At 44.8% G+C, this 26,660-nt stretch overlaps 1 protein-coding gene across 6 annotated transcripts; it reads right to left on the bottom strand.

Annotated features, from left to right (window-relative positions):
- Positions 1-1,239: 1,239 nt before the first annotated feature.
- Cldn2 (claudin 2) lies at positions 1,240-11,818 on the bottom strand. Of its 6 annotated transcripts, none has more exons than XM_006528486.3 (3): positions 11,602-11,817; positions 3,236-4,100; positions 1,240-2,093 (listed from the first exon to the last, which is right to left on the bottom strand). In XM_006528486.3, the coding sequence occupies exons 2-3, from the start codon at positions 3,916-3,918 to the stop codon at positions 2,012-2,014; spliced, it is 765 nt and encodes a 254-aa protein (XP_006528549.1). In that variant the 5' UTR covers positions 3,919-4,100; positions 11,602-11,817; the 3' UTR covers positions 1,240-2,011. The 6 variants fall into 6 exon arrangements, with proteins under 6 accessions (XP_006528549.1, XP_006528550.1, XP_006528552.1 ...); XM_006528487.3 differs by having other exon boundaries at positions 11,616-11,817; XM_006528489.4 differs by lacking the exon at positions 11,602-11,817 and adding an exon at positions 6,367-6,545.
- Between the last annotated feature and the right edge of the window lie 14,842 nt (positions 11,819-26,660).

Raw genomic sequence — 26,660 nt, 5'->3', positions numbered from 1 at the left:
AAAACCAATTTGGCCGACAGACTGTGGGCAATCAGAGCCATACTCAGGAGTCACCAAGGTGTAGTTATCAAAGCAAACCTGGCTTTTAGCCTCTGGTTATCCCCAATTAGGCACTGGGGAAATCTGGTACCAGATAAGAGATGACTTCTTCCTATGTATTGTGGGCCCTTCTCCTCCCCTGCTCTTCCCTCTAAATGAACTTGGATACTGTCTTCAATCCTTTGCACCAGAGAAGGCCCACTTCAGAAGTGCAAGGCCAGTGTTTGTAATAACCAGCTCCTATGGGCTGGCTGCTGCTCCCTAAGTACAACGGCTGGCTCAGCTGAATCTCATTGGACCCCACTATTGTTAGTTTTTTTTTTTTAATACCCTTATTACTAGGTTTTGTTATTTCCTTTTGAAGTCAAATCACTGGTGTGTTGTCTCAAACTCCTGCAGAGTTAGAGGGCTTAGAACTAAGGTGTTCGATCTTAGATGACACCCTGGCACCCCCCCCCCCCGACAGACAGCTAGCACGGGAGGAGTGGGCAGTAGTCATGTTTGATGAATCCCCACTTTCCCAGATCACCTTCTTGGGTGACCAGGGGAGCCCATATGTCACATTGGTATGCTGCTGGCCCTAAGTAAAAATTTTTAGACTGCCGGGGAACTTTTGGAATGCTGTTCTTACCGACTGTGAATATTGTCGGATCAGCAAAACCTAGTTTCATAGTCAAGAGATGAAGGCATTAACTCCAGCTGTGTAACCCTGGGAAAACCTTAACTTGTGGGAATCTTAGTTTTTGTATATGTCAAATATAGGATCAAATATAGGATCATAACCTCAGTGACGTAAAATTCAAATAAAATTATTTTTCTGAAATAAGAATGAGCAAGGTAAAGAACTTCATTTCTGCCAGGCATGCTGGTATATGCCTTGGGTGCAGCACTCAGGAGTCAGAGGCAGGCAGATCTTTGCGAGTTCTAGGTCACAGTGAGTCCAGGACAGCCAAGGCTCTGTTATACAGAGAAACCATGTTTGGAAAAAAACAAAACAGCAACAACAACAAAAGACAAAAACAAAAACAAAACCCCTTCATTTCTTTTGTGAGGGGTGTTGTCATGATTGCTGATCATATTCACAAACCCTGGAATTTTCTACTCCCCCTTGTGTACAGGTTCTCACTGCCTTTCTTAACCCAATTCCTTTCTTTCTTTTACATGTGCCTTGTCTTAGTTGTCTTTTAATCAATACAACAATTACTCAATCAACATCCGTTTATTGATCACCTTGTGTGTGCCCAGCACTGTTACAGTCTTGGGTATACATATGGACAGGTCTAAGATATAGCAATTGCCCTCCAAGTACTTACAGTGAACTTTTGAGATCACACAGACAGACAGACGGATAGAGTCACACACAAATGCACATACAAGAACTATAAACTATCAATCAAAATTATGAATGATGAGGATTAGGCAATTTATATATTGGGAGTTGGAGGAGGGAAAGGAAAGAACAGGAAGGAGTGGTCAGAGAAGGCTCAATGAGCAAGTTCTCCAAGCATGGGGATGACTTAGTTAAAAGGAAATGGCTTCCAGGTCAGCATATCAGCTTGAACACAAGTAATATGGTGGAAATAGGAAAGGCATGTTAAGGGAAACCTCACATATGGGCCTCTCTTGCCGGTGCTGAAGTTTTGATGAGGTGCGCTGGGGATCTTCTGAAGCTGGTGATATTAAGCTGGTGGTGGTGGGGAAATGTCTCTGGTTTATGACCCCCATCTACCACAGAAGAAATGGAGCATTTTAAGACCGTGGAAATAAAACTGTTGGACAGGGAACCAGTCTCCGTTCTCCCACCTCAAGCACAATCCCAGGCAGAAGTTCACCAATTGCTCAGGTCATGAACACAACACCTTGGTCACAGATGTTCCACACTGGAGACTTTGCATACCTGTGAGAGTATCTTCTGATGGGCGATGACTCAAGTGTGAAAAGTGACAAAGGACCTCTCTGGTGCTGTGGTCTTTCAGAGGCTCTGTAGTGCTGAGACATAGACCCTGATGGGTTGGTCTTCCATCAAGTCTAAAGTATCTGGTAGGGCTGCCTCTCTGAAACAGTAGGAGCACACATAACAGCTACCACACATCTCTGTCCGGTTCTTTGATACCCAAGCCCTTATTCTTTCTCGGTCAGGGCTAAAGGGTAGTATTTTTTTTAAGCCTTCTGCAACTCGCATGTCAAAGGGCAGTTCTAGAAAAACTGGTTTATTGTCCTTAAGGAAACCCTTGTCTAGGGCTCCAAGTCTTGTGGTTTAGCAGGAAGCTGGGTCAGACACCCCAGTGGGAGGCAGAGCTTTCAGTGGTCCGTGTTCACCTTGGCTTCTGGGCAATTCCTCTGTGGAGTCAGAGGGCAGCAGCCATGTGCTTTCCCTTGGCTTCTTGTGCTTTCCTTAGCAGTGCTTCCATCCCTGACCCACAAATGTACGGGAATTATAGGAGATGGCCTGAGAAGGGATTCTGTCGGGTTTTGCTGTTTGTTTTGTTTCTTTAGATCCCAGGTTGCCTCCCATCCTGCACCCAGCTGTATTCTGCTGGATGCCATGAGATAGCTTTCCTTCAGTTCATTCACAATGCAGTCTGGACATACTGCATTCATAGCAAAACTGGAAGAGAAGCTTCAGGGCCCATTACTGACTAATCCATTTCTTTGGCTGGAGATTTGAGAAGGGAGCTAGAAATGTCCTCACAGAAGCCACCACTCTTTCTTCTCTCTGTCCCTTAGTAATTGAGTTAAGAGCCAACCTCAGCCAGAGGGAGAGGGTCTTTTGATCACAGGTGATTAGTCAACAGGATATGATTGGTTTGGGGACAGATCTCCAAGTAAACCAAAGGGCAGAAGAGAGCCTCTGGGCATAGCCTAAAGTGGCAGAGATGGGATTTGGGCTTTTGGGTTGAGCATTCAAAGCACAGGAGGTACTTTAGTGAGGTCAGGTGAGGGAAATAGAAAAGCTAGCTTGGCAAGCGTCCTTGGCAATGCCATCTACATGCTGACACCCCTCTTCTCATCTCTGCCTTCACTCCATCCAATGGCCAAAGTCATTCTACCCTCAGCAGCACCTTACACATGATTCAGTGGCAATGTCCTTTGCTTGTGACCCTGGGGGCATTGTCCACTGCTTTTTTTTATATATATAGTCCCAGCCACTACCCCACCCTACCCCCAGCTCTGGCCCCTGGTTCTTCACACATACCCAGTCAGGCTGTATGAGTTGAACTCACTCTTGGCTTTGGGCTGTTGAGCAGATCTTGGAGAGCTCCTAGTGGCAAGAGGCTGGGCCTGGTAGCCATCATAGTAGTTGGTACGATTGCCCTGGGGCGAGCAGGAAAAGCAAAGGATGACTCCGGCTACCAAAGAAAACAGGGCTGAGATGATGCCCAAGTACAGAGCCTCTCCAATCTCAAATTTCATGCTGTCAGGAACCAGCGGCGAGTAGAAGTCCCGAAGGATGCCATGAAGATTCCAAGCAACTGGGATAAAGCCCAGGATGCCACCAAGGATGAAAAAGACTCCACCCACTACAGCCACTCTGTCCTTAGCTCGAGAATCCTGGCAGAACACGGTGCATCTCATGCCCACCACAGAGATAATACAAGCCAGCGAGGACATTGCACTGGACGTCACCATCATGGCCTGGGCAGCCTGGATGTCAGCAGGAAGTCCTAAAAGGGTACTGTAGATATCGCACTGGGTGATGCCTGTGCTGTGTGTCGCACACTCCATCCAGAGGCCCTTGGAAAAGCCAACCGCCGTCACAATGCTGGCACCAACATAGGAACTCGTTCGCCAGTTGGGAAGCAGCATGGCAATGGATGTGCCTAACAGCCCCAAAAGGCCTAGGATGTAGCCCACCAGTTGGACGCCAAGGGAGGCCATGGCAGACCTCTCAGTAGAAGTATCTTCGGAGCCTGTTTGCTTGTCGTTTGGCTGCTGCTCTTGCTTCTTGGATCCGAGCCTCTAATCCCTTATTTCACAGTGTCTCTGGCAAGCTGACTTCTTTCCTCCTTACAAGTATCTGTGGGTGGCCACAAGCAGGCTCAAGAAGGCATCTAGAAAACCTTAAAAAAAAATCCATAAACCAGATTAAATATTGACCAGAAGCTTATGAGAAACCAGAAAACGCTGGATGCCTTTTGACCTTTGTTATCTTTAAAAATAACACATGAGAAAGAAAAAAAAATACTTTGGAAGTAGAGCCAAAATGTCATCACCTCCTGCGTAGGCACATGTTTTAGGCTGGCAGTCAGACAAAGGCAGGGGCCAGACAGGTGGCTGCTTTCCGAGAAGGCAGTCATGGCAATAAGAGTTGTGGTGTGCTAACCCCACTGCTAGTCTCCAAGGCCTGCTATTTAACATATTGCCAAGCAACCACACCACGGGGGCCCCTCAGTTGCAGACTGAGGCCAAACTCCAGGAGACTGGATCATGTGGAACAAGGCTTAGAGTGTGGCCTTGGACTCCAGTTTGTTAGAGGCTGCCTGAATCTCCAAAGGGGACTAAAGAGTAGTGGCTTAGCCCTCAATCAATTCATGCTTCTGGCAATAATGTACTTCCCAGGCAGATTGGAGTGGGGAGCAAAGCTTTCTGCCCATACTCGGAAAGAGAAGGTCTTTCTAGCCTTGGCCAGATCCCTTCCTGCAAGGTAGCATAAGGACCCTTAAAAGTATAACATACCAGATATCTCCTGTCTCCTCTCCTAACAGAATCCCATGACACATGAAGACTTTAGGGAAAAGTTGTCCAGAGTCCTACAAGTCCTCAAGGCTTGTCAGAGATGGTAGAAAGGGTGTGTGTGTGTGTGTGGGAGCTGCTGCAGAATTAGAGGGCTTTGTAAGAGGTAGGCAGGCATCTGGTGAGAGATGGGATTTTGCACTGTTCAGGGATTTTTCACCCTTTTCTAAGGCTCAAGACACAAAGGTCAAAGTTAGACACCTCCCCCACCTTCTGCAAGTCCATTCAACCCACTAATTTTTAACCCAATTCAACATTGCTACTCCATTTTCACTTCCCTCAAAATATCTTTTGGCAGCTAGAGAGAGAGAGAGAGAGAGAGAGAGAGAGAGCTGCTCAGTGGTTCAGAACACTTGTCTCTCTTCCAGAGGGCCGAGGTTCATTTCCTAGCATCTACATGGGGACTCACAGCTGTCAGTAATTTCAGTTCAAGAGGGAATCCGATTCCCTCTTCTGGCCTCTGAGGACACCTGGCACATACAGGCAAAACGCTCATACTCATAAAATAAATGTTTTAAAATTTCCCATTCCTATTGCTCAAGAGTCCATTCTTCTCTGAACAGGCATGTGTACCCTGTTACCTAATGTTTTCTATCCAAATCTGAATTTTCAGTAGGAAGCCTCTTAAAAGCCAACACAGTCAAAGGGACCATTAAAAAAAAGAGCTCTGTGAGGAGGGGGTTAGGATTTAGCATGGGTTAGACATGGGAAATGTCATAGTAACCTAAAGTTTGACATATTCAAGAGAATACAGCACCTCTACCTCTGTGTCTTTTGATCAGTTCTTGCCTAGGTCTCATGTTGTCAGCAAATGAGAACCCTTACCATCCAGACCAACATCCCTGGGGTAATCCTTGACACCCTGTGCCTATTTCTCCAGGGCATCTTCTAACTAAGAAGTCCTACTAGTACTATCTCTTGAACTTACTTGAAATGTCTTATTTGTGTTTCTCATTTCCACCACTACTTTCTAATTCAGGGTTTCATCATCCCTCTTTCCTTGTCTGGAGACATAATAGTTTATTAACTGCTCTTACTTGCAGTCTTGCCTCTTCCAATTCAGTCTCCATAGTGTTGCCATGACAATCTTTCAACACATTAATCTGATTAAGTTGTTATTTGAACGTGTGTCTACATGTGGGCGTGTGGACACACACACACAAATGTTCAACAGTGTGTGGGGGGAGTGCTTGGTGCATGAGCCTGTGGAGACCAGACTTTGGGTATCTTCCTTGACTTTTCTCCATTTTACATTTTGAAGTTTTTGATGTGTTTTATTTTATCATGCATCTGTGCCTCTCTCTGTGTGTGTGTGTGTGTGTGCTTGTGTGTGTGTGTGGTGTGTGCGTGTGCATATAGAGGTCAGAGAGCAATGTGTAGGTGAGTTGGTCCTCTCCTTCCACCATGTGAGTTCTGGTGATCAAGTGTAGGTGGGTAGACTTGGCAGCAAGGGACTTTATTCACTGAGCTACGTTGTTTCCCTCTGCCTTTGTATTTTGAAATGGTCTCTCCCTGAACCTGGAACTTGTTGTTTTGGCTAGCAAGTGAAGCCCTGTGATCTGCCACCTTCTCTCCCACCCTGAGTGCACATACCTCCACACCCACATTTCTCTTCTTTTACATTCTTCTTGCAGCTCTGAACTCCGATCATCATGCTTTCACAGCAAGTTGCTCCTCTAGGACATTCCAATGGCGAAGGATAAAGTCCAAGCCTGTTTGCACTCTGGGACCTCTCAAGGTTCACCTATTGCCATTCACCTGCTCACACTCCACACTCTGCCTTCACTAAATTACTCTCAGCTCTTTAATCATGTCATGTGGTGTTTAACTTGTGGTACAGTCTGAGCACAGGCCGTACCGTAAGAAATGTCTTGACTTCCTTGGAGATCTCTCATTCTAGACATGGTCCAGTGCCCCTATTAGTTTTTTCTAAAGATTTATTTATTTTTATTTCTATGTCTGGAAATGCCTGGCCTGTGGAGATGTCTGTATGCCCATATGTGCAGGGCCCCTGGGTACCAAAAAGAGGGTATCGGATTCTCTCTGTGCTTGTGTTCCCTATGTGGTTCCCTCCCATAGTGGTTGTGAGCCACTATGTTGATGTGGAGATTTGAACCTGGGCCCTTGGGAAGAGCACCCAGTGCTGTTAAAAACACAGAGCAATTGCTTCAGGATACTCTTCTATATTCTTATAGTACCTTATATTCATTTACTTCTGTTATTATCATAAGGACAACGATAATACACACTAATGTTTTCTTCTCTTTTGTTGTTTTCTCTTTCATTTTGTTTAGAGACAGATTTCACTCAGTAGACCAGACCTGGCTGGAACCCGCTGTGTAGCCCAAACTAGCCTCAAACATGATCATCTTGCCTCGGCTACCATAGTGCTAAGAATGCAGGCATGCACCACTATACCAGACTATAGAGAGTTTCTTATGTAATTCTTACAAGCACTTTATATGTGTTAATGCATGTAATTAGCAATTATTTCATGACAGACTAATAGTCTGTACCATATATTAATGAGAAAAATAAGGTCGTGACATACTTTGTTATATTGTAATTTCCTATTTAAACTCATAGTTGCTCTGCTGGTATATGGGCTACATCAAGGCAACATTGGTATCTTATTTATGTTTATATCTCATGTACCTTACACAGTACTCTACCCTCAAAAAACTGTTCAAACAATCTTTTGTTTAAAAAAAAACTGGAGACAGGGTCTTTCTTTCTATGCAATTCTGGGCTGATCTGGTACTTGCAATGTAATCTAGGTTGCCCTTGAATTCCTGCTTCGTTCTCCCAAATGCTGAGATTACAAGCATACATCAACTCACCCAGCGTCAAATACATCTTCTTAATGAGATAATAAAAGCAGTTAACAGGGTTTGAAGGGCCCCATGAGACTATAAGGAGTCAGTAAACTTTGCAGAGTAAGGGTTACCAAAATGCTACCCATGCACTGAAAGAAGGCTATCAGAAGAGGGACTAAGTAGAGGAGGACAAGATGGAGAACTACACAGTTGCTCCCTCCATCCTTCCTTCCTTCCCTCACTACCCCCCTCTCCATTTGTTGAATATCTTGCCTATTCAGTTGAAGGTGAAAAACACGCTAAATTTGTGTTAGGCTTCCACAGCATAAGACCCGGTTGATAGCACTGCTCATCGGCACTGCTATGACATGGTATGCAAAGCAATGTAGCACAGTTGCCAGGGCATATTTAGCAAACTCTGCAATCATCAGCTGTGACAAGGGGCAAGTCCTTTTCTGGCACCGTTTTCCTTCTGCTAGTCTAGTCACATCTGTGCATAGCCAGGTCTCAAATGTACATCTCAGCAAGACCTTCAGGGTTTCTCCTCTGTGGTCAGCATCCTTCTGTCAAATCCTTCTCGTGTTGCCCACACCTTTTTTAAGCTCCCCTCCCCAATGTGTCCTTGTTAGGCAGCTATTATTGTCCAGCCTGACCCTTCTGTTTTTCAGTCAACCTCCTTAACCCATTTAGTATCAGTATCACTACTTGACCTCTGTACACGCTGCTCTGGTTGCTGCAGGCCTGCATCTGCTGGCCACTGAGAACGCTCTCCCCAAGGTTAATCATTTTCTTATTCTAACATCCAAGATTCATATAGCTGCCACTTGACCTTGCCTCTCCCTTCAGAAAACTGACTTCGCTGCTATTTTCTCTAGCGCCTCTGCCAATGTTGCCATTCCTCTTTCTTTTTAGAGACCGCCTTTTAAAATGTAGAAGGGCTAGAGATGGCTGGCTTACTCCTCACTATGTAGCCCAAGATGGCTTCAAACTCCCAGCAATCTTCTTGCTTTAGCTTGACAATGGCTGTGAAAGCCATACCTCTCTCATGTCAGATCCACACCAAAAGAGGTCTCTCTTTTACTCAACGTTTGGATAGTCGACTGCATTCTCAATGACCACCCATGAATGTATTAAGGCATTAACGGCACCTCAAACTCAACACTTACAAAGCGGAAGTCTTTTGTCCTCTTTTTTTTCCCCATCCTCAAACTATTCTTCATACAGTATATGCTATCTCAGTAGTAGAACCAGGCATTCTGTAACCCAAGCCAGTATGCCTTGATTCTTCAGCCTTTCTGTTTTCTATATATTTTCTTCTTTTTGAGATAGGGTCTTGCTATATAGCCCAGGCTGACCTTGAACCTGTGCCAACCCTTCCACTTCAGCCTCTGAATGCTGGGAGTATAAGGATGAGCCACTGCAGCTGGCTTCCTCACATGTTCTTGATTTATAATCATAGTGCTGTTTTGCCAGATATATTTTCAAAATAAAACACAAATTTATCTTTCTCTCTATCTCCACCGTCCAACCCTTTTTAGACAATACAGTCAACATCACTTGTCCATTGGAACTCAGATTGGCCTCTGTAACTTCACTTCAGTCCTGTCCCTGAGACCAATCATCAAGATAGTCATGAGGGATCTTTCGAAAGTACAAATCCAGTCATAGCAGTCATGCTACACTTTGCCATGCTTAAAAGACTTTAGGAATGTTTGATGGCTTTACTATGAGGCTCAGTCTCCTAGGAAACCAGGGAAAGCTCTCTATTATCTGACCTCATACTTCTGAGTTTCATCTCTAGCCCTTAACTTCCCGTTTCATGACCCCCAACACATGTGCATACCAACTTAGCTGTATCAGAGTAGGTGCAGTTTCCTTCATCTGCCTTGCCAGCCACCATTTTACCTGGAGACTTGTTGGTCATTCTTTAGTGTTATAATCATCTATTTTTGAGAACTGTTCTTGGACCCTGCTCCACACCTTGCCTGGGGTGAGTTAAATACACTCAGAAAAGTACTCCCTTGAAGAGCGCTCCCTTGAAGGTTTTGTTAGCAAAGAGCCCCTGGCTCGCAGAGAAGCAGCTCGGGCCTCTGCTTTCTTGGGATGGTAACAGACAGAAGCTTGAGCTGGGCATGCTGGCACACAAACCTGGAATCCCAGTACTCAGGAGGTAGACACAGAAGTGTGCTGAGTTAGACACCAGCTTGGGGCTACACTGCGAAGTTCCAGGGAGTATTGGATAGCAAAACTCTGTTTCAAAAAAAAAGCAAACAGAAACAAAACAGTAATCCTCAGTTTCCCCCAAGGGAATCAAAGGTTCTCCAGGAGGAAATCCTATGCAGAGAGGCAGGCCTTACTTGGTAGTCATGAGAGAAAAGTATCTGTAGTTGAGTGAAGAAACTACCCTTACTGAAGGCTGGAATCTTCAGAAAGTGGGTTGCCATAGCTCAGCAGGAGGAAGGGACACTATCCGGGTTTATTCAAATGGAAGAAGTGGCTCCCTGCCACTTAATTTTCCCTTAGGGTCAGGAAGATAAGGTTGACATGCTGGCCAGTGACTGGCTGGTGAGGTGAGCCAGCCAGGAGTGATTCATCTTTGGTGAGCAGTAGCAGACACTGAAGCTTAAGGGTCCTGGCGGGGCGTCAAACGCTCTAGTTTCTTGTCTCAGTTGTGCCTAGAACCTGGGGAAGAAATCCCCTCGGTCCCTCATCCCTGGCTTAGCTCATCGACAAGGTTCTCTCACCTGGAAGCAGGTAGTGGCAACAGGTGACCATTTTAACCAACACAAGACTATGGAGCTGCTATTTGAAGTAGAGAGGGCTTTAAAAGAAACCTTTCTTTCAGGGCTTCTCCTAAAAGCCACATGCAGAGACTTTGGGGGATACAGAGACTCTAGGCCTTGCTTGCTGAAATTTGTCTCCTGGGAGTGAAGCCATGGCTAAAAGCTGGCCAAGAAAGTTTCCCTCAGGACCCCTACCTAATCTTCCTTAGAGGCGGGATTGGAACTGCGGGAGAAGATTAAGAGGAAAGGCTGACAGCAGCTCCCTACTTAACTCCTTCTCACCAGGGAAGTTGGTCTGATAGTCTCCCCATCTATGTTGCCTGGTGTCATCTCTTACAATCATGGATGCCACCGGACCATTAAGAGTCTCCGGCTCAAGGAAGGACATGATATAGCTTTCTGTTATGAATGGAAGCCATTAAAGCCTGTTTGCTGGCGGCCATCCTCATTTCTCAGTCCCTTGCTTTTAGAGTCCTCCCCCCCCCCCCCACCACCACCGCAGAGGAATCCGAGATAGTGGCTCCCTATCCCGGTAAGCTACTCCCACAAGCCAGGGTCTCGAGTAGGTGGCAAAGCCATCTCTTTGCAATCTACCTTTCTGTACCAGTTGATTGAGGACAGCTAAGGGACTTGCACCTAGAGTGATAGATTTCATAATTGTCTTTAAAAGGAAGCTTATTTTTGTCATGGCCACCAAAGTAAAATCAAGCATTACTTTAAAGCACTGAAAAACACAGAAAGGAAAGGTTTGGGGGACGAGGAGGAAGAACGACTGTCTCCCTATCTCTAAGTGCCACGAATGTTTCGGTTCCGACTCAATATTTAAGAACGCTTGAAAAGAAGAGTGTCTAAGGCAGGACATTTACGGAGAGCGATTGAGGGGTTCAAAAGGAGAGTCACAGAGGAACCCACCTTCGACTGCCCCCTTAACTCTCATGCCCAGGAGAGTATGGGAGCTTCCTGACCTGCTTAGCCCCCTGTGGTCCAGCAAAAAGGGAAAAGCTCTAGCTCCTGGTTCCTTCGTTTCAGATCTTCTGGCCCGTAAGACTGCAAATCGTGTCACAACTTGAAGAAAACACGTAGCGCCATGTGCCCACTTCCAAAACCTTCCCTCAACGGTCCAAGGTAGCCCACCCTGACTCCATCATGGGCTCCAGAAACAGCAGCTAGGTTTAAAAACCACCCGCCTAAGTGAGCCTGAAGGGTAGCAACTGCATCAGGATACTCACGACCAGATACTCACGGAGCCGTCCTTTCGAAGAGCTCTGGAAGAGACGCTTCTGGGGACAAGGACTAGGTCCAGAGAAAGGCGAACGGGGTCCAAGGGGTCACAAGCTGTGGTGATAAGGGATTTCTAATTATTAGCCACAGCTTTGTAAACTCCACCTGTAACTCTGAGCCTTCTTACAGATGGGAATGAAACCCTTGGAGGCTGGAAAAGATTGCGGTACTCTTACAAAAAACGTTTGGTGGGTTTTATATTTTTCCCTGTCAAGAACTCCAGCTGGGCTTTTGTGTGGTGAACCTCTGTGAGTCCAGGAGAAACCTTGGTGGGGAGGGGGATTTGGGCCAAGGAGGAATTTAGAACATTCCTGCTTTGGGGGGAGGGGAGCGAAGGGTGTTCTGTTCTGCCCATTAGGTGTTCCTGGCGCGCAGCCCCAAGGCTCAGCAGGAAGGAAGCCTTCATAAACACAGCCTGGGTGAACCAGGGCCCAAGTAGCCTGGCACTGCCGTTGTTTGCTCCAGGAACTCTTTAACTCACTGTGGTTCTTTGGTCAAGACCCGAGCCCTATTCTACCTATAAGATCAACTTCCCAAGGGAAGACACGTGTACCTTAGGTTATCAGAAGTTTTAGAATGAAAACCTGGCCTCTGGCAGGCCCAACAAACTAGGCTTCACTATTGTCTCTGATACACAAATTAAAGCCACAAGTTATAGCAAAAAGCATCGGGAAAAAAAAAGTATTTATTCAATATGTCCACTTTAGGAAGAAGAAGAACTAAAGGGCTCAGGGTTCCCGCAAGTCTATCTTCAGGGTGTTGACATGAGGATTAGGCTTCTGCAGAAGGTATGCATGATTGAGCAAGCCTGGCCAAGGTGCAGTCCTGTCCATCCTGGGCTGTCTGTTGTTTCTAGCTCTCCCCTGTCCTGCTAGGTGGTCTGACAACTCACAGGAAATCTCTGCCTAAGAAGCACAGCCGCCCTTTGCCTGTCCAAGGCTTTAGCCCTCTTCTCTTACCAGGCTTCAGACTTTCCCTTCTCCCAGCATGGGACCCCTGGGGAAGTTTTAATTCTTTCTGGTTGATCATTTCAAAAGCTCAACTAAACGAGACCTGGCCTCAAAAATAAAACAAAACAAAACAAAATAAAATAAAAGTGGGATATGAGTGCAGCCTTCCTCTCTCTCACCTCTCCCTTTCTTCCTTGCTTCCTTCCCTCCTTCCTTCCACACTCCCTCTCTCCCTCCTACAAAAAGAATGTCTTTTCCCATACTAAGAGAGGGTACAGATCCAGGCTCTGTGGGTTCAAAGCAGGTCCTGCACAGTGAGACTGATGATGCTACTATACTAGTAGGCCTCTTCTCCCCACCACCAAACACAGAAGCACTATCTACTATGCCATTTAAGCCCCTTCGAAAGTTCTGTATAGTGTATTGATTAAGGCTCCTCACTAAGTAGCTCTCAAATGCACCCCAAGAACTTGAAGCAATCCTTTTGACTCTAAAGTGTGCACACAAACCACTTTGTCTGATTCTATTGATAAGAATTCAGAGAATAAAATATAAAAGAAGGAAATGGGGTCCCCCCCCCCATAATGCCACTGGCCAGCCGTCAACATTGCTAACATTGGGAAAGCATTAACGGAAATGTGGTTTATCAAACTGAAGCACACACTATTTACAATTCTGTAACCTCTCATTTCTAAAGAATGTATCGTGGATCTCTTCCCATGTCAATTGGAAACCAGAGCACCTATAGTACATTCCATCATGTAAAATGATTTCTTTAGCCACAACCAAACATTTTGTCATATTTCACTTTAGCTGCTGAAAAAAAAAAAACCAAAGCAAAACAAAACAAAATCCCATCTTTCCATAAATTCCTAGGCCAAGAATTGTTTGATTAGAGAATCTTTACTGTTTTTTTTTCTTTTATTTATTAATTTTTTTTACACTCCAGATTTTTTTCTCCTCTCAGTTCCAATCTTTACTTCTAAAGGCCAATACAGTGTTTTACAAAGACAAGATGGCAGCTGCTGTTTCACGGAAGAAGTTTAAGCCCCGAAATATGAAAGAACAAATTACCTAGCAACTCAGGATGAGTTAGACCTGGCATCTGGGTGTCTAGATGAGTAAATTTCCAGGCAACTAGGCTGTGACTCCCAAGGAATCTCACATCAAAAATGCTCAGGTCAGAGGCCTCTAAGGAGTTGAGGTGCTCAGCCTCCTGCTGAGGCTTTCTTTCCCCATGCCTGGCTTTACTGAGCTAGACTAGAGCAGAGTACTAAACCTGGCCAACCTGGCCAACCTGGCCAACCTGGCCAACCTGGCCAACCTGGCCAACCTGGCCTTGGACTCTGAATCCCTGTACGTTAGGGTTTTTTTTTTTTTCCTCAAGTAATATCAAAGCAAACAGATTTGTTGCCTAGGGAGAATTCAGTGAAGCAAATAAGAATTCATCCTCCTTCTCAAGATGGCCCATCCCCGCCTTGCAGGTATGAATGGGTCACTGATCCCCAAACAGCTCTCCTGCACAAGAGACTCTTTAGGATTGTCCCCAGCCCCCCTTGGCAGGCTGGGACAGGCTAAGGTCAGTGAGGCCTGAACTCAGGTCTGGGGCCTCAGCATGAAAGCAAGCAAGGCCGCAGGGACAAGAAGGATAACATGCTAATTCCCTAACCAGCTCTGTGACCTTGGGCAAAGCTTTCCACCCTCTTTTTTTCCAGGCTCCCCACAGCTGACTCTTCAAGCCTGGACTAATGAGTCTGAAAATGTTTAGACACTTAGAAAATGCTGGCTGAAGGCAATATGTTTGGCTTTGTGGGGGGTGAGGGTGGGGTGGGGCGGCTCTATCGATTCTCAGTGATACTGTGCAATTGAGGAGAGGAAAAGGCAGACTCGTGGGGACAGGTGCCAGGGCGGATGAGGGCACCCTGTTCGAAGGATGTGGTTACCACGTTGGCAAGCATTCAAGGACTAGGCTCTAACAATGCTTCACACAGGTCGGCACGGACAGATCCTGGTGGCACCGGGCCAAAGTGTATTAGTCCTGGATTCAGAGGTTGGGAGGGATCTTAGCAATCATTTCAATGAGACCCCCAGCTGAGATGCTGCCAGCCTACCTAGGTAGCAGTAGCTGATGGAGAAGAGGATGGAGGACAAGGGCAGAATAGCAGTCTGGGGAGAGCAGTGCCACTTAAGGAGAGGAGTGAGTAGTATGAGAACAAAGAGAGGAAAACAAAAATTTGGAAGAGAAGAGGAGTTTGAGGAGAAGAGCAGGAAAGATAAAGTGGGTCTTGACAGAGAGGGAAGAGACCGTGCAGTGGAAAGAGTAGTCTAGAGTCAGGGATATAGCTTAGTAGATATTTGTTTGCCCAATGTGCAGGAAGCCCTGGGTTCAATATGTAGCATGGCATAAAGCTAGGCCATGGTGTGTACCTGTGATTCTTATACAACTAGAGGCTGAAGCATGCTTGCCATGGATTTGTAGCTAACCTGAGTTTCAAGCTAACCTGGACTACTGAATGAGGTCATGTCTCAAACAACAACAACAATGAAAGGAGGAGTCTAGTAGGAGAAACAGCAGCAACTTGAGAGAAGACAAGGGAGGAAAGGATTCTGGGAAGAACTGGGCATCTGTGGCCAAGGAAAGATTCAAGAGATGGCTTCCTGACCATTCCACCAGTGCCTACCTTTCCGGCCTTAGTTTCACTCACGTCCATACAGCTTTCACTACCCTCCATAAGTGGCCTCCTGAAATATCGACCTTGGCTTCTGACACAGCACCCCCCTGGTACTGTCACCCTACCTCTTGAACTCCTTTTTCCCTGACACGTCTCCTCTTTCAGACAGTAAGAATTCATTTTTTTACGGAATCAGAGGACAGAACAGTGATAACCAGAGCCTTAGTCGGCAAATGGATGGTGGGCCACGGGGAGCCAATGGTTAATGGGTGCACTGGTGCAATTGGATAAGGCACGGCCTCTAATGTTCTACGTCATCATAGGTTAACTATGGTTAACAACACTTAATTGTCTGTCTCAAAATAGCTAGTGAGGAAGATCTCGAATGTTCCCAGCACCCACACATGGCAGCTCACAACCATCTGTAACTCCAGTTCCAGGGCCTCCATTTCCTCCTCCTGGCCTCCAAAGGCACTGTACACATGTGGTGTACAGAAAAAAATCCATACACACGAAATAACAAAACAAGTTTTAAAACTTGTTTTGGGTGATGGTTGTATCAATTACCCGGATGTAAGGATTACACACCATGTACAGGCATCAAAGCATCACACGGTACTGCATACTGCAGGCAGATTGAATATTTCCAAATAGTTTAAGGGTGCTTGTCTAGGGTACTTCGGGCCCAAGGTTCCTTTTCCAGCACCTCAAAAAATTGTTTTTTTTTAAATGAGCGTTTCTAGCAAGAATAAGAGAGAAATAAGAGAAGGTGGAAGAAATAACCAGGATGCAGGAAATCATCAATGAACACAATTTATTGATACAATTCGCATGGTTCTCGGGAGCCTGGCTCCAGCTTTCTCTTCTCATTCTGCATTCCTACTCCAGGAAATCCCCTGTGTCCTCCGTGGTTTCAATTAGCCTGTATAATTGGATGGCTTTCAAACCATCATTGTCAGTTCAGATTATTCTGAGCTTTAGACCTCTCTGCGCTGGCATCTTTTTACTACCTCACTGTGCCCCCCACATCATAGCCCTTTTTGTTGAGACGGAATCTTACTGTGTATCTCCGATAAGACTTCTAACTCACCGTTCACTGCCTCGAATCTCTCCAGTGCAGGGATTATGGGTAAGTACAACCACGGCTGGCCCCAAATTAAGTCCTTAGTTCCTCTTTGAACTAAAACCAGTCCTCCTTCATGATTCTGTATTTGGAGTGGAAAAAAAATGGATTCTTAAGCCATAAATCTCAAAGTTAGCTTTGATTTAATTTCTCAGCTCATCTCACCTGGATATCCTGCTGATCCTACTTCCCAAGTATGGCTTTTTCATTCCTCCAACTGGCTTCCCCTCCACCCTTATTCCCAGCGTCTCCTGCCTAAACGAAGGTGCAGCTTCCCATCTCCCCCCTGCTTCTTGTATTGGCTTTCGGTCAGTTCTGCAATGCAATGTCTCCACATGATCTAGTGCTCCTCTCTGATCTTCTCTCTCCCTCAAGATACCCCTGCCCTCCCAAATGGCTTTCTTTTAGCAAAAGAAAAGAAATCCTGCCATGCACTCCTCCAGCTGATGGTCTTTACAGTCTACATTCACTGGGCCTGGAACTCCTTCTTTGTCTAGACTACATCTCCTTTAGTTCTCAGTCTAGGTATCACTTACCTGATTCCTGATGCCCCCTTGCTTCCCCTCTGCCCCCAAAGTACTTTGTTATGTTATCTCCTGCCTGCCCCACCATACCCCATCCTCCTGAGCTGTAGTGACTGCTTCTCCCTGACTGGTTTATAAATGCCCAGAGAGCCTGGCCTTTCATTAAGCTGTTCTACTCAAGTACAGTCATTAGCATACAGTAAGTTTTCCTCAGAACAGATGAAATTGAATTGAGAAGACAACGTGGTAAGAAAAGAAATGGAAGCTAATTCATGGATGGGAGGACTATGGGAGAAGAAGGGGGTGAAATGGGATTCTATAGTAGAAATACGGATGGAGAAGATGTCTTGAAGGTGAAAGAGAAAGAACTACAAATATCTCTTTGAGGAAAGAGACAACCATGGTTTTTAAGGACATGGATATGAAGATTTAGGCAGAGAGGTGTGGAGTAGGCAGTTGTGATGCACTGGGAGGAGAAACGGGATGGAAAGTTCACAAGATCCCACCATTAGATAAAGAGCTCTATTTGATTAATAATAGCTTATTTAATTAAGAGAAGGAGAATCAGTGTTCTCCAGGGAATTCATCCACAAGGTGTTGTTGTCCTGTGCCAGGGCCAACAGACTCCAGACAGGTATGCAAGGTGTCTTTGGGAAACCTCAAGGCACAGTGGCTAGGGTTCACATTGGCAAGGTCATCATGTCCATCTGCATTAAAGAATAAGAAACCTGTGGTGATTGAGGTGTCATGAAAAGCCAATTTCATGTTTCTTAAGGAAGTCAGGGACATTTGAATGGGAGATGTATTTGATGTGTCATTGATGGTGTGAAAAGACTGGGACTACATAAGAAGAAATGTGAGTAGTCTTTAGATGCAGAGAACTGCCTTTGTGTGACAGCCAGCAAGGCCACAGAGTCCTCAAACTGTAGTCATAAGAAAGTGGATTCTGATAACAACCTTGGAAGTGAATGTTTTCTCAGATCCTTCTGATAAGAGCCCAGCCCAACTGATAATATGACTTTAGTTTTGTAAGCCCCTAAGCAAAGAACACAGATGAACCCATCTGGACTACTGACCTACGTCACTGTGAGATAATGATGTTGTATTAAGTTGTTAAGTTTGTTGTAATTTGTTATGGCAGCAATAGAAAATGAATTGTGTGGGAGTTTTTATGATAACCAAACTTCGAAAGTAGTAGTTTCTTAATATTTATTTGCAATGTTGAAACTAAGACCCTATCAATGAACCTATTGTACTTTATTACATTAAAACCCATTGGTTTATCTTGTACTTTGAATGGATCGATTATCCGTGCATGGTTTTTAGAACATCATACATTAGTCATTAGAAAAATATCACTTCACTTGGTTATAGAGAGCTTCTGAACGTTGACTCATTCTTGACTACACAGAATAAACAACTCATGTTCACCTAATATTACTAATCTTATCCTAAAGGTCTTTAAGGGTATAAGGAAGTTCTCAAGCTTGCAGTGTGAGATAGAGGTTTTCAGACTTGAACATTTTACCCAACGGCTTAAATGTAATGACCGACAGTAAATGCCATCAGTTGTTTTCCTTATGGTGACAGAATTGCTTTGTTGATTTTCAACAGAACACTAGCCAGATCCTCAACTCTGAATAACCACAGTCTGTCTGTCGATTTCCAATAAAGAGAATGCCCTACAAAAAGTGTGGGTGGTGCTCATTTAAAAGAAGAAAAGCAGTTTGCCCTGTTGACTTGCAGCTGGCTGCACAGATGCGTTTGCTCAGAACAGTCATCATACTTTGGGGTGGGGTGGAATTGCTCCCCTTTCTATAGAGACATGCATAGTATTTAAAAGATACACTGAATTATTTGATATAGAATAAAATCCTAACTTAAAAAAATCATTTATCATCATTGTATATGTGCGCGCATAGATAGGAGTGCCTTAGTGCATGTGTGGAGGCCAGAAGACAACCTTGTGGAGCTTTCTTTCTTGTTTTCTTTCTTTCTTTCTTTCTTTCTTTCTTTCTTTCTTTCTTTCTTTCTTTCTTCCTTCCTTCCTTCCTTCCTTCCTTCCTTTCTTTCTTCCTTTCTTCTTTCCTTCCTTTCTCCTCCTCCTCCTCCTCCTCCTCCTCCTCCTCCTCCTCTTCTTCTTCTTCTTCTTCTTCTTCTTCTTCTTCTTCTTCTTCTTCTTCTTCCTCACTTCCACCTAAGTCAAGTCACCAGGCACGTGATGAAGCAAATACCTCTACCTACTGAGCTTGTTTGTAGAACCCCATTATACGTTTTTATTTTATTTTTAAATTTTTCATATATATTTTATTGGTTATTTTATTTATTTGCATTTCAAATGTTATCCCCCTTCCAGTTTTCCCCCTTCCTCCACAAAGTCCCCCTCCAGCTCCCCCTCCCCCTGCTTCTACGAGGGTGCTCCCCCACCCACCCACCCACAGCTATGGAGCCCATTTGGTATGTTTGTTTTAGGAGACAGGGCTAGCTTCAGTTCACAATCCTTCTGCTTCAACCTCCTAAAGTGCTGACTCCAGGCATGTGGATACCACACCTGGCTGCAATACAGTAATTTAGATCATCTTGTCAAGATGTTCTGAAATGGCATTTCCGCTATCAGGAGTAAGTTCATTGGTTATGAAGACTGAGTGAAACCACTGCCTTTGTCCATGCAGAGGCAATGGCACTTTTCCCCCAGTCATGTTTTGTTTTGTTTTGTTTTGTTTTCTCTTGACAAAGGCAACTAGTGGCTCTGCCTTACAAAAATCCATCCACCCTTCAGAATCCTAGGGGCTCCTTTTGCTTTGGACCACACTTTAGGGTTGCTGTTCTAAGGCGAGGCTAGGAGGGAAGGGAAGCGATTTTTAAAATGTGCTGGCTCTAAGGAAGTGAGGAGAAAATGTCTACTTCATTCTCCCAGGAACTCGCACTTCCCACCCCTGATTTACCTTGTGTCTGAAGGTGGTAGCTGCTCCCTAAGGCTGTCTGCATCCTGAGATCGTACATGCTCTGTCAAGGCCCAGGCAGCTGCCATTGGTGTTTGCCAGTCCATCCTGCTGCCCCGTGCCTCAGCTAGGCTAGATCTGTTTGTCTCTCAGACCAAATACCTTGTGTCAAACACCTTTCTACTCACAGAGAAGGAACACCTGCCGTGGAAGCAATCCCAGGTCAGGCGCTAAGGAGAGGGGGGGTGTAGGTTAGTCCCTGTTCCCAGAGCTCCTACATAAAGAAGCTCACTTCAGAGAAGACTAAAGAGAATGGAGCATACCCCTTCATAGGAGGGGGCTACAGATAAGAGGCCTCTGGTGGAAGACAGCCACTCCTGTGGCTTGAGGGCTTCCTGGAGTCCAAGTGCGTTCATCAAGGAGCTCATGGGTTAGGTAATTTCTTGTTATGGACTCGAGGGAGGCATTTAGAGCACACAGTAGTAATAATATGAACCAAATGAGAGAACCTGTACAATGTTGGAGGTCAGACCAAAACTATAAGGACAAATCACAGGTGCCTGATCCCTTTTTGCCAGCCATAAGTTGCTGCTGTATGTGCGGGAGCTGGACAGGAGCCAAGTATGGGAAGCCAAATCTGGCCCGATGTGTAGAAACTGCCCAAAGGTGTGAGAGATGGAAAGAACTACAAGCAGTTGACCGACTCAAGTTTATTTCTTCTTACTCCAGCCTTGGCATTTTTAGTCATGGGAATTGGAGACCCAGAGAGATGAATTTATTTCATGCGAAGTCACCTGGATGATAAACTACAAGGAAATTCTTCTAACCTAGGAATTTCTAGGACCAGCACAGTCGAAGCTCTGAGTGTCCACAGCCATGGATGGGAAATGGAATGATAACAAAGGGGGAAAGCCACCGTGCACTGAGTGCCCATCCCACATCAGGCTGCAAGGACAATGTCCACCCTGTTTTGCTCAGGCTTCTCTTACAGGCTTTTGAGGTAGAGATCGTTGGTATCCCTGCATGCAACTCTAACTAGAGAGCCAAGATTTTCCACTTGAAGTTTTCCTGCAGAAACGCAGGTGTAAGATAAGTGGGGCCTCAAGCCCAACGGCCACCAAGTCACGTCACAGCTACTTGACCCTTAGCCGATTAAACCTTCTGTGCCTCCGTTTTCTGCTTATCTTTGAGTGGAGACAATAATCCCTTGCAAGATTTTTTTATAAGGCATAAATGAAATACAACAATAAAATCCTTAACACACTGCCTGAGAGATACTGAGCATGGAAACCTGTTAACTATTGTGTTGTTGCCATTTTAATAGTTTTGCTAGGACCCGCCTCCCGGGAAGGCATCTGTCATTGCTTGCCAGTGTCTATAGCCAGGATATCACAAGGGCCTGAAGATTAAAAAGACAAGAAAAAAAATCGTACCACAGGGAATTCAACCCCATTTTCAGAAAGCCTCATGCTAGTGAGGGAAAGGAGACAATATTAAAAGGGCAGGGTGGAGAGGTTGAGACAGAAGAGACAGGCCTAGACCTGGCCTGTCTAAGTGCAGGTGGGAGGGAACGTTGGTGGGAGTGACCATGACAGGCCCTCTCCATCCTAGCCTCCTCCTTACCCTCTACCTTTGTTTTTCTAGGCCTCCGCAGTCCAAATGAGGAGCAAATGGGGAGCTGCGAGAGGCTTTGCCAAGAGAGCAACGCCACATGTGCCATAGCCAGAACTCATGGTGTGTGTGTGGGATGAGGTAGGGGGCTGCATAGTCACAAACTGTTCCCCAGAGGGAACTCCCTGTCCCAGCCACCTGAGAGGCCGAGTCCAAGACATGGCACATTTGGGACATTTGGACTTGAGGACAGAAGCCCCAGGCACCATTTGCTCTCTGTGCTTTGGGATCACGCTCTCATTGTAGAGAAGGCCTTCGCTCCTCTTTCTGAGCAGCTTCTGCCCACCTTTGTCCTTACCTTCTCCACCCAGCACTTTTCACTGTGCATTCAGGCTTTGCAACCCCAGAACAGGATGCTGATTCAAGAACCAGACAATGTAATGATAGAGTGGGTAGAGTGGGATGCAGTTTCCAGACAGGAGAGAACACTGGTGACTGGGTCTTTCAGCTCAGCCTTCAGGGGCCCCATGATCCTGGCTTGCTGACTGAGGCACTTCCTGTGTCCCTGGTAGCTCCTTTTCTTCACTGGCTTCTGGTGGCTTCTGTTAAGAGCCCAGTGATGGAGTTCACAGCCCAGTTTTGTCACTTTCAGCTCTTTGACCTTGGGCAAATGTTTAATCTCAACTGCAGAGTGAAGCCTTTAGGAATACATTTCCTCCAAGTTTGCTTATGAGGCTAAATTAAGCCCTAAATGTTTCACTGATGGTCTCTGCTCTTGGTTTCTGTTCTGAGCTCCTTGTCCACACCAACATCACATCTCCATTTTGCCATTGTCCTTTAAACTCAGTTCCGTGCATTTTCTCCCTCACCTAATAGTTTTCTTTCGCCCACTGGAATCGACCATTCTATGGTTAAGAACAAAGAACTATGTGAACACAACGAATTACAGAATGACATGTACTACTTTAATGCTGACATTGTCTTTTACTGTAATTCCCAATAAGATATATACTTTACAGCACAATTCAGCACACAACTTGATCTATCTATCTATCTATCTATCTATCTATCTATCTATCTATCTATCTGAGTAAAATAAATGTTTCTCATCTTTGTCAAGTGGGATTCATTCTTTCTTCATTTTTATCTACTTTTGTCTTAGGGTCTCACTATGTATCTTTGGCTTCCTGAAATTCACTCTGTAAGCCAGGCTGGTCTTAGACTTACAGAGATCTACTTGCTACTGCCTCTTGAGTGCTGGTTCTCAACACATGTGCCACCACATCCAGGTGGGGTTCCTCCTTGCATTTGCTATTCCTTTTGGTAAACACTGATCTCAACCTACCAAGTTGGTTTTGAAGCCTGCTGAAAGGCTTGGTTTGAGAACCACAGCCTCGGGAGAACCCCAAGACTCACTGATACACTCACTCCATTCAGAATGAGCATAAGATTTTTCAGTGGCTGGAAAGTATGAATTGGTTACAGATGAAAGTCCTGTTTGTGAAATAGAAATCGAGTCACTGGGAACTGCAGAGATTCTGAAGAGGCAGGCTGGACACAAATGACAAGAAAGTGCCATACAGAGGAGTTCGGCTTTTCCCCATAAGTAACTAACTGGGTGTGTCTAGCAGTTTGTAAGCAGAGGAAGATCACACACACTGTTATAGGAAGATGATTGTACATTGGGTTGGCAAAGCTAAGTCAAGACAATGAGGAAGCTAGGTTGCTTCAAAAAGAATTATGGTTTTGGACTATGGGTTTTAAATGATTAAACATATTTTCATGGATCAAAATGGAAATGATAATAACTTTTTTTTGCCAACAACAGATGTTTGTTTATTCTTATACCATAAAAGTCTGTGATTCAGGATTTGATAAACTTTTGGCAAGCATTTTTTTTCTCCATCCTACTGATTATGGAAGTGTTTCCCTGCAAAATGTTGTCTAGATGCTTGAAGTAGGAGCCAGTTGCTGAGATTAGTTGAAAATAGCAGATGAGGCAGGACTCAGACCCTGAAGTTCTTCATTTTCTTTCTTTAGTAATTAAATTTGTTCACTGATAATTTAATACATAAACCCGACACATAACAGTTGAGGAGTGACTCATTGCTGATGACTGAGATAAGGAAGGATGATAGTCTAAAAAGACATTTACAAATTGCTCTCACTCTTTACCTTTCTTTTTTTTTTTTTTTTGGCCACTCACCCATATAAACACCCATCCTTCAGAAATGACCCCTTTAAGCTTTGATCATCGTTCATCCTGTGGTCAGGTATTGTCGTGGAGAATTGGGCCCCCTCTGTTGACAATACTGGCCACGTTAACCTTAGTTTTTGGTTCATCTCCTCAATGTGCTGAGCACACTCCTAGGATGTAATGGCTTTACTAGGGAGCTAGAAAGCTATATTGGATCAAGCAGGCATCACAGCACCCAATAGGGCCCAAGACCCAGTTCTTGATACAAGTTTGACTTTGGGAAGTGTTTTGAAACTTCTCAATCCAACCACTGAGAGGATTGTCAGCAGTTTGTGCAACAACATGTACTTTCTATCACACAGTCAGTTGAGAAATGGCTCATTGCTGTTGACCAGAATAAGGGAGGATGGATGATAGTCTAAAATGATGATTGAAATTTTTTTCAACAGTTTAGGAAGTACCACCCACTCATCGATTTGCTTTCCATTCTGAATGGCTATTAAAGAGTCTCCAGTGAAATCTTTAGCAGTGCCTGCTCCAGTGATAAGAGGATTGGTGTGGATGGGTCGTTGTTAACTTCTGGTAACCAGCCATCACACTCTTCATCCTCAAAGCTCTAATCTGCTCTCTATAAACACTTTTAGGCAACCACTGCACTGAATGGCTTTTGGTACTCCCTGGACTAAATATGTTGATGATGTTGAAAGTTGTCTTTGCTGCTCTACAATCATTTTGAACTTGGAGAGAAAAATCATTTGACTTTGTTTTTTTTTTGTCTAACATCATCTACACAGTATAAAATAAGCATCAAGGGAGGGCCTTGTAGAGATGGCTCAGTGAAAGAACTGAGGCTGCTCATCCAGAAGACCCAGGTTCAATTCCCAGTACCCACAGGACAGCTCACAACCATGTATAACTTCGCTTCCAGGGAATCTAACGCCTTCTTGTGGCCTCCATGGGCTATGCATGTATATGCTGCACATGGAGGCAAAATAGCCATACACATGAAATAAAATATATGTTAATAAAACTAAACAAACAGCTAGTCATGGAGCCACATGTCTTTAATTCCAGCACTTGACAGGCAGAGGCTGGAGGATCTCTGTGAGTTCGAGGCCAGCCTGGTCTACAGAGTGAGTTTTAGGACAGCCAGGATACACAAGAAACCATGTCTCAAAACAACAAATAAACAAGCAAGCAAAACAAAACAAAACAACAACAACAACAAAAGAAAAATACGAAGTCATTAAGAAAAGGAAAGAAAGAAAAGAAGGAAGAAAGAAAGAAAGAAAGGAAGGAAGGAAGGAAGGAAGGAAGGAAGAAAGAAAGAAAGAAAGAAAGAAAGAAAGAAAGAAAGAAAGAAAGAACATGAAAACATGCATTATAACATAACCACACTTATTTAGGAATGTCTAACATCAAATGGCAAATTTCAAATATGCAAAATCCAGCAACTTTTATAGCCACTCAAGGTCCAGATAAGAGCAGACAGAGGGAGCCATCAGTGAGTGGGAACATGGACGTGCTGGAGGAGGCAAATGTGAAGGACAGCAAAACAGAAAAATTGACAGCACACAGAGACTTTAGATCAAGTGCTGGTTCAATATCATGCTGGCTATGAGATGCGAACACAGGAGATTTGTTGGGGGAGGCCAATCCTTCAACTTTGGAATGAACGTGAGATGCCCACCGAGTCAATCCCAGGCTAGAAACATAACTCTTGTTCTTTCACTCATTCAATAAATACTTATGAGAGCCACACTAAGAGGTTAGCATCTCATTTTACCAAGTGGGAACATTAAAGAAATAAACTAGTATTCACCATCACCTTCACTTTGAAAATGAGATTATTTTATCACCCCAAACTAGGAAGGACAGCATCTCAGAATGAAGGACAGTTGTTACGAACTTAATAAATTTAAATTGTTGGAAAATTCTCCTAGTGACGTTTCTCTCATTTTACTGTGGTCCATTGAAAACATCACTGTATCACTTGGATCTGAGGCTCAGTGAGTGGAGAAATGAGTAGAAGAAGAGAGGTTGGATTCAAAGATGCTGAGCCAGGCCTGGCAGAGCATGCCTGGAATCTCAGCAGGAAGTGGAAGCAGAAAGATTCTGAGTTCCAGACCTGTATAGGCTACAGAGACCCTGACTCAAAGATGATGATGATGATATGCTGTAGAGACAACTCAAAATACTACTACTACTAATGATGATGATGATGACGACAGCAATAATAATAATAAAAAAAATAAACTGTGAGGTTCAATTCCCAGATGATAGACAAGAAATGAGAGAAAGAAAAATGGGGAGTATCATGGAGGCCAAAAGAGGAAGAAAGATTTGAAACCTTAGCTCTTGGCCAACAGTGTCTACTGCTGGGCATTGCCTAGCAAGGGGATGGACTAGAAAGAGGACCTACAGTTCAGAGAGTTCATCGAATTTGGCAATTAGGAGGTCATTGGTGACCTTTGTCAGTGACTTTTCACGGAGATGATGGGACTGGAGCCAAATTGCCATTGGCTGAGGTGTGAATGGGAGGCTGAGGAAAGTGTGAGTTTAGAAGTGAGTTTTTTTCCTTTCAGCAGACTGGAGAGGGAGGGAAAGGACAGAGCATGACAAGGAGGTGGGGAGAGAAAGAGATGGAGGGAAAGAGTAAATTAGGGGAGTAAGCGGACTTGTGGGGAGGGAGCTCCCTTGTTTTAGGGAGTCACAGAAACAGGCAGTTAACACTCTGGTATAGGGAACCTGGGTTTTGCTGTAGGGAAGGAGGATACTGTCCTGGAGGGAGAGCACAGAGGAGGGTGGATAAGGCCAAGGCTCAGGAGAGAAGGGATTAGCCTTTAACAAAAGGGGCACCTTGTCCACTGTTAGGACAGGGTGGAGGGAGGGAAGGACTTTGGAGAGGCAAGTCAGTTTTGGGGGTTGGGCAGGGCACTGAGGTAATCCATCCTTGAAGGCCTCTGTTTTCTCAGGGAAGTAGGAGGA

This window comes from Mus musculus, chromosome X (genome assembly GCF_000001635.26).
Source record: "Mus musculus strain C57BL/6J chromosome X, GRCm38.p6 C57BL/6J".
Taxonomy (NCBI): Eukaryota; Metazoa; Chordata; class Mammalia; order Rodentia; family Muridae; genus Mus; species Mus musculus.
The sequence above is the reverse complement of the archived record's forward strand: the minus strand, read 5'-3'. Positions and strand labels throughout refer to the sequence as shown.

Excerpts from the sequence above, each read along its gene's own strand:
- Cldn2 (XM_006528486.3), bottom strand. The coding sequence starts at position 3,918 with ATGGCCTCCCTTGGCGTCCAACTGGTGGGCTACATCCTAGGCCTTTTG. Across the intron at positions 2,094-3,235 it reads AACTCATACAGCCTGACTGG|AGAGGCAGCCCTACCAGATA; the intron begins GTATGTGTGAAG and ends CTACTGTTTCAG.